This window comes from Parus major, linkage group LGE22 (assembly GCF_001522545.3).
Source record: "Parus major isolate Abel linkage group LGE22, Parus_major1.1, whole genome shotgun sequence".
NCBI classification, from domain to species: Eukaryota; Metazoa; Chordata; class Aves; order Passeriformes; family Paridae; genus Parus; species Parus major.
Window position 1 is genome coordinate 341,953 of NC_031798.1, and position 8,044 is coordinate 349,996.

General features: G+C 55.0%; 1 protein-coding gene across 1 annotated transcript in view; it reads left to right on the top strand.

Annotated features, from left to right (window-relative positions):
• The first annotated feature begins 293 nt into the window (after positions 1–293).
• The window catches only part of SLC4A8 (solute carrier family 4 member 8), a 22,343-nt gene continuing 14,592 nt past the window's right edge, over positions 294–8,044 (top strand). Inside the window, exons 1-6 of the mRNA XM_033520230.1 lie at positions 294–444; positions 4,943–5,024; positions 5,737–5,871; positions 6,261–6,396; positions 7,083–7,243; positions 7,872–8,044. The exon at positions 7,872–8,044 is cut by the window's right edge and continues 10 nt beyond it. Of these exons, the coding sequence (XP_033376121.1) occupies positions 400–444; positions 4,943–5,024; positions 5,737–5,871; positions 6,261–6,396; positions 7,083–7,243; positions 7,872–8,044 (732 nt within the window). The 5' untranslated portion in view covers positions 294–399. The remainder of the gene's footprint in view (positions 445–4,942; positions 5,025–5,736; positions 5,872–6,260; positions 6,397–7,082; positions 7,244–7,871) is intronic.

The following is an 8,044-nucleotide window of genomic DNA, read 5'->3' on the forward strand; positions in this document are numbered from 1 at the left end:
ATTCTGGAGGGGGGGGCACTGAAATGCTGGAGGGAAAGGGGGGTGAACTGGGGGGAAATCGGGGGATCTGGGGGTCAGCTGAGGGCAGGCGCCGGAGGGAAGATGGGGGTGATGCTGGGGGGCAGCAGGGGGATCCTGGGGACGATTCCGAAGGCGGAGGGGTCAATGCGATGCCGGAGGGAATCGGGGCGGGTGGTGCCGAAACGCGTCCGCAGGAAACCCACCGGGCATCGCCCCCCGGCCCTGCCTCCTCCCCCCGCCTTCCTCCTCCTCCTCCCGCCGGCCCTGGGCGGGGTTTGGCCCCGGCGCCGGGCGATGCTGGAGCCGGTGTGAGCGGCACCGGGGCTGCAGCCGGCGGCGGCCCCCACCCCGGGGGGGTGCCCGGGCCCCGGGCCAGCCATGCCCGCCGGCAGCAACGAGCCCGATGGGATCCTCAGTTACCAGGTGGGGGGCGGCGGGGGGGACGGCCGGTCCCGCCGGTGCGGCCGGAGGATGCTCCGTGCCTGCTTCACTGCGGCATTTCCGACCGAGGGGGGGACGGGGAGGGGAGGAATCTGCGAGGGGGGGCCCAAGGGGCGAGCGAAGGGGGGTGAAGGGCATCGGCGAGGGGGGAGGTGTCCGTGAATTGGGGTGCAGGGGGAGCCGGGACTGTGGGAGGGGGAGTCCGGCCTCTGAAAGGGGGGAGAGGCGGGGGGCACAAAGAGGGAGAGAGAGGGGCTCAAGGTGGGCGCAGGAGGGAGGGGAAGAGGGGGGAAGGGCACCTGCGTGGTGCCTGCTGGGGTGTCCCCACCGGGCCCCCCCGTCTCCTCCTCTGCATCTGGATGTGCCTCCCCTCCCTCCGATCGGCCCTTTGGAGAGGGGACAAAGGCCACTGTCCCCGCAGAGCCCCACGTCACCCAGTCCCCACCGCCTGTCCCTGGCACCCCGTCCCTGTCACCCCATCTCTGTCACCCCATCTCTGTCACCCCATCTCTGTCACCCCATCACAGTCCGGGGTCCCCGCGGTCCGGGGGGCTCAGGGGTTGTGCCCGGTGCGGGAGGGGACAGGAGGCAGCTGGGTTGTCCCTCCCTTTCAGCGTCTCCTTGTCCCTGTCCCCCCCTGGCCCGCACCCTCGGGACAGGTCGGAGCTGCTCTGGGTGACAATGACAGGTGGGGAATTAATTAATGAGAGGCTGGGAATTAATTAATCTGCTCGGAAATTACAGCATAATCGGAGTTTCTGTCCCCCCTGCGCTGATGACTGTCGTGTCCTGGTAATCTTGGCCGTGACCAGCGTGTCCCTCCCCAGCCCCATTTTGGGGGTCCTGTCCCCTCCCCCATTTCCAGCTGTCCCAGTCCCAGCTCAGATCCTGGCCCAGGAGCCACAGGGGTCCCTGGGAGTGACAGGGTCACTCCAGGGATGGTGGCTTTGTCCAGCAGAATGGAGATGGAGAGGGCTGGGGGGTCTCTGCTCTGCCACCTCGGCAGCCCCCAGGTACCCCCTGTTGCCCTCATCCCATAAGAACAGTGGGTCAGTTATTAATTAGTTATTAATTACACCTTGGTCAAGGTGAGTGACATCAATCCTCCCAGGGCTGCTGGTGCCGCTCCTGGTGTGCCCTGGGCTGGGGACCAAGAGGGCTCAAGGCTGGTCCTGAGCCTCTGCTTGGAGCTTTGCCTCATCCTGAATTACCCCAAAATGTCCCCAGAGCAGGAGTTTTTCTTTCCTAACCTGAGTTGCAGGGAGTCAGGGAAACTGAGGCAGAACCCCCAAAAATCCCTCTGGGGGACACAGAATCCCAACGAAGTATGAATTTGGAGAGGGGGTCAGGACACATCGAGCTCATGACGTGGAGGGGGATTGAAATGGGATTTCCTCCTTTGCTCCAGCCATTCCCGATCTCATTCCTAGTAGCAACAATTCCTTTCAGTCTCCCCAAAAAACAACTTCCAGGCAGCCAAACTGAGTTTTTTTCCATGGAAGACAGCAAACTGAAACAACCCTGGCTGCTCTGAAACTCCAGGGTGGGCGATGCCAAGCTCGGCATCCCCTTTCCAGCCCAGTTTGGATGAGTTGATGGTTCCCAGTGGAGGAGGATGGAGAGGGAAGGCTGGTACCCATGCAGGGTAATAATATAGATATATGGATATATAATAATATATCCAATAATCCAGGCTATTATCCTGGGATAACTCATGCTTTGGAGCCATCCCTCCTTCCTGCTCCACCCCATCCCAAACCCATGGCTCCACAGCCATAGAGTCCTTAAATCCCCTGAATTTCCTCAGGGGAGCAGCCCCTCCCAGTCCAGCTGAGTGTCCTGACTGGAACCGGGACAGTTTGAAGCGGGACTGTTTCCTTCGGTGGCACCTCCGTGTGATTTTGGGGACTCCGGTGTGTCCGGGGAAGGGCAATGGGATATTGGAGCATCCATGGACCCACAGGTGCTCACCTGCCCCTGCTAAAGCTCCTGAAGCTTCAATCCTGGCTAATAACCCATCAGTGGGGCTCCGAGCTTGGATCCCAGCGGGATTCTCCCTGCTCAGCCCTCGGTGTCGCCTTCCCTGGCTGGGTCATTTTACAGCCGGGTCACCTTTCCGGACAGGTGACCTTTGAGGCAGGAGGGAGCTCATTAAAGCCAACGAGTCTGGAGGATGGAGACGCTGGATTAGCTCAGCTCGGGAAGTCAGGCAGAGCTGGAGAGCGAGGAGAGGATAAATGGGGATTTTCCGGAGCCACTGTCCTGTGATAGCAGCGGCTCTGGCCCCTGAGGATCCCCCAAGGGGTGGGGCTTGTGCCAAAGCGAGACCTGCCTGGAATTACCTGATTTTCTGCAGGAAATCCGGATGGAAACCAGCCCTGCTCATGATGTTTCTTTTCCTGACAGTTTGTACCTCCCTCGTTCTTTGGGAATCTGGGTTTAAATCCACCCAAATGCTGATTGTCCTTCCCCTGGCAGGATGTGGTGTGTTCACCCCATTCTGCAGAGTTTTCCATACAGCAGAGCTGGGTTCTCCCCTCTACTGTGTTTTCCAAGTGGGCAGAGTTTTGGGGAGTGTGGCTGTAAATGATCCCTGGGTTGGCACCATGGATTCTGATTCCTTCCCTTTTTGTCTCTGGAGCTGAGGGACACGAGGTGCCACCTTGTCCTGACCCCTGATCCATCCGGAGGCTCAATTGTCCCCCAAAACTGGGGAGTGACATGAGGATGGACGGGAATGGAATGTCCTGAATGGGAGGGGACCCACAAGGTTATGGCAGTGACAAAGTGACCCTACCTGGGAGAATCCCAGGGAGCACGGCTGGGGCTCTGCTGGGGGCTGTGCAGTCCCTCAGTGGAGGGAAAACTCCCCCAGATCTTGCTGGAGTTTCCCCGGAGTGCAGGAGGGGAGGTTTGACAAAATGTTTTTTGGGAAGGAAGGAGACTGCCTGTGTTACCCAGGGGAGGTTTGAATCTGCCACTCCCAAATCCCTCCATTTACTCCCACTGCCTCAGGTGTGCTCAAATTTGCCATTTTATTAAAATTCCCATTTTTAATTGTGATTTATTGAGCCCTTTCACTCCGTGTCTTTTCCAAGGTTGGAGTTGAGTCCCTTTTGGCAGCTCTGGAGGGAGCAGGGTGCTCGGAAGGGCAGGAGGGTGGTGATGGATGTCATCAGAGCGAGGACGGAAAAGCCACTGGTGCAGGAAAATCCGGCTGCTGGGCAACGTGGGCCAGCCCAGGAGTGGGAGGGGAGGGAGCACCAGTGAACTCTGGAACTCATTCCCAACAGGAATGTTTGTTCCTCTTTCTCATCAAACTCACCCGTGACCACGACCCAAAGGTTTTGCACCCATTGGTTAAAGCAGGAATTTGGGGCAGCAGATTCTCTGTTAGTTTTTCTGGCTGAAATCATAACCCATGATTTGTTCTTCCTTTTCCAATAACCTCATGGCATCGTTATCAATACCATGGCAGCCTCTGCCCAATGGCATTGGAAATTTTCCTTACAAATTCCAGCTGTGGTTGCTCTGAGCTGGTTCCCAGGGCAGGGAGGAGCTCTTGCTCCTGGAATTTCATCCAGCAGCCCCACCAGTTCCCCCAGTTCCCTCTGGATTTTGCTACTTTTCCACCTTCAGTTTCAGGAATCAAAATCTGGGTGCGATTTTTGTTGTTTGAATCATTTTTGGTCACTGCAGTGGCATCAATGCAAGGATGAATCTCACCCACTCAATCATCCCAAACCTTCCCTTTGAGCCTTTAAACGAGGAATAATTGGGAAACTGATAGAAAATATGTGTGTTTGGGCATTGCAGCGTGTTTGTTTGCACAGATGATGGGTTTTCTTGGATTGCTGGGGGACAGGGGACAAGGAAGGGGAAGGTGAGCAGTGGTGATCTGTCCTTTAGTATTTGAGACAGAAAAGAATCGTGGAATGTTTGGGTTGGAAAACCACTGGACCATCGTGCTCCACCCCTCTGCCCTGGACAGGGAGACTTCCCACTAGCAGAGGTTGCTCAGAAATCTCAATTAAAAGATGGAAAATGCTGTTTTCCATGGAAAACTTGCACCAAGGGGAGCCTGAGCCTCTGCAGGACCTTGAGGGCTCTTGGAGGTCATTGGTGGCCACCCAGGGAGTCCTGCAGGAACCACCCTGAGACCAAAAGTGGCTCTTTCTCCCCAGCTTGGAAATCCCTGTGTACTTATTTCTTTTTCAAAAAGGAATTACAAAAACCAAGCAGGCAGTTGGGTATTTTTAGGTCTGAAATGCCCAAATTTGGGTTTGAACCCTTGCAGACTGCCATTGTGTACAACATGGATGGGTTTATTTGGGAATGGGAAAAGAACCTCCCACAAGTCCTTGTTTTTTGGGCTGTGCCTGGAGGAGAAGCAGTGATCCTCATGGAATGATCCTCATAGATGGACAGGGAGGTTGGAGGGAGCTCCACAAACCCAAATTTTCCTTTTTTTCCTCATTAGAGGCACGATGAGGAGGCCGTGATTGACCAGGGCAGGACAAGCAATGTGGTCAACATCCACTATGAGAAGGAGGAGCTGGAAGGTGAGATCCTGCTGGGATCCTGGTGGAGGGGCCACCAGGCCCTGGGAAAGTCTCTGCAACATCTCTTGCCTGAGCAGCAAAACCTGTCATGATTCTTGATTAAACAAGAAATTATTGATTTATTTTTTAATGCGACGGCTTTTAAAGCCCTCGTGGAGGCCCCGGTGTGAATTGTGTCCATGGGGTTGGATAATTCCCATCTGCTGTTCCCACAGCAGCTGATCCCAGCTTGGAGAGGGCAGCAGAATCATTTGATGTGGTGCAGATTCTCTGTTTTCCTCCTGGAGTTTATCATCATGGGACTCCTTTGATCTTTCCTTGTCACCTTGTGCCATAGAAAAATTGAAAACTGTAATTATTGTATTATCTCCTGCTTAATGAGCAAATCGGAGGGTTGGTGGTGGTGTTGTTGTCCAGCCCAAACTAGAATTTGAGAGGGATTTTGGTGCTTTTGGGTCACATTAGGTGACCCCCAAATCATCCCTTGGTGTGAAGCTTGAGAAAAATGGGCTTGGAAAAAAGAATAAGTCTGGGAAAATCAGGGATCCACTGGAATTCCCATTAAGGGAAGTTGCTGTGGGATTTTTGGGGTGTCCTGTGATGATCCTTGCAGGACCTTCTCACTGAAGAGCTTCCATGACTCTGTGGTTTCCTCCTGGGGTGGCTGCACTGCATGAGCCACCAACCATTCCCAACATCCCTGCTTTCCCAGGCCACCGTACCCTGTACGTGGGCGTTCGGATGCCGCTGGTGCGCCAGAGCCACCGGCACCACCGCGCCCACAGCCAGAAACACCGGAAACGGGAGCGGGAGAAGGACGCAGTCCCCGTGGAGCAGGGGTACCACTGTAAGTCCTGCTGGGGTGGCCACCACGGGACTTTCCAACCAGGGCCCTGGGGGTACTTGGTGTGGCTGTTTTACCAAGGAAAAGTGGCTTTTTTTTAGCAAGATTCCCCTTTTCCCAAACTTTTCTCTGGTTTTGGAGTTAAGTCCATAATGGGTTTAGGGATCCCGGTGTACAAGTGGAGGTGTGGGGAAGGAAAGCAGCCCATCGGGATGGAGTGTGGGATGGAGGCTCCACCTTCTCCGTGGCTCTGTGAGAGCCTGGAGAGAGCTGTGGGAGAGGGGCCAGCCCAGAATTTATGGCTGGACTGGTCCCAGTGTGATGCCACTGGAATGTGAGCATGCCAGGATGGATCCAGGCTCAGGAATGGGATGGGGATCTCCTGTCCCCAGACACCCCATCCCAGCGGGTCCAGTTCATCCTGGGCACGGAGGAGGATGAACAGCACGTCCCCCATGACTTGTTTACGGAGCTGGATGAGATCTGCGTGAAGGAGGGGGAAGATGCCGAGTGGAAGGAGACAGCCAGGTAAATCCCTGGGATTTGGGAATGGCAGGAAGCTGTCAGGAGGGACAGGTTGGACACTGGAAAAAGGTTCTTCCCCTACTGGAACAGCTCCCCAGGGAATGGTCACAGCCCCAAGGCTGCCAGAGCTCCAGAAGTGTTTGGACAAAGCTCTCTGGGACAGGGTGGGATTTTGGGATGTCTGGGCAGGCTAGGGATTGGGCTTGATCCTTGTGGGTCCCTTCCCACTCAGGAGATTCCATGGTTCTAGAGGTCAGGGAATGCTTGGACATTGGGGTTTGGGGATTAGTGGGATTTTCAGAGTTATCCTGGGTCAGAAGTTGGACTTGATGGTCCTTGTGGGTCCTTGCAATTCCAGAGTTTCCATGATCCTGTGATCCTCATAGGGCCCTTCCATCTCTGGATATTCCATGATTCCAGAGGTCAGGGTTAACACTCTCAGTGGGATTTTTGGGGTGTCCTGCACAGGGCCAGAGGTTGCACTTTGTGATCCTTGTGGATCCCTTCCAGCTGAGGCTATCCCGTGATCCCTGCTGCCAGCTGTGGTGGCGGAGGAGTCCCTGTTCTCTGGGATATGGAACTTTCCCAGATGCAGGAACCTCTCTCCTCCAGCCACCCCATGGCTTTATCTGAGGGGTTGCAGGCCTTGAGCTGTTTTTTTTCTGGCTGATCCCACCCCAAATCCACAGGTGGCTGAAGTTTGAGGAGGATGTGGAGGATGGGGGCGAGCGCTGGAGCAAACCCTACGTGGCCACGCTGTCCTTGCACAGCCTCTTCGAGCTGCGCAGCTGCATCATCAACGGGACGGTGCTGCTGGACGTGCGCGCCACCAGCGTCGAGGACATCGCCGGTACCGCGGGGACCTCGCTCCCGGGAAATCCCGGCCCAGGGATTGGGGTTCCAGATGTCCCCATGGGGTTTCCAGGATGCCAGTAGGGTTTGGGCATGCAGCTCTTGCTGGCAATGTGCACTCCATTGGAAAGTGATTGTTGGGTTAGAGAGCAACTGGACAAAGTTCTGCAGCAAAAAGGAGAATATTCTGCAGTAAAAGGAGAATATTCTGCAGTAAAAGGAGTATATTCTGCAGTAAAAGGAGTATATTCTGCAGTAAAAGGAGAATATTCTGCAGTAAAAGGAGAATATTCTGCAGTAAAAGGAGAATATTCTGCAGTAAAAGGAGAATATTCTGCAGTAAAAGGAGAATATTCTGCAGTAAAAGGAGAATATTCTGCAGTTAAAGGGAGAATATTCTGTAGCAAAAAAGGAGAATGTCCTGCACATTTTAAAGCATTTCAGGACCTGGCTCTTTGGCTCTCCCTAAGAGCTGACCCTTGTTCAACAATGACTCGTTCCAAGCCATTTCCTCACGTTACATTGATTTAATTTTCCCTTCACACCCCGGGGTTCAGGGCTTTAAAGGCAGAGTGGCTCTGGCAGGGCAGGTTCATGCTCTGAGCTCATGTCCCTGTCCCACCCAGACCTGATCCTGGCCCAGCAAGAGCTGTCGCCGGAGTTTGACGAGCGCACGAGGGCCAAGGTTCGGGAGGTGCTGCTGAAGAAGCACCACCACCAGAACGAGAGGAAAAGGAACAACCTCCTGCCCATCGTGCGTTCCTTCGCCGATGTCAGCAAGAAACAGGACCTGCACCTG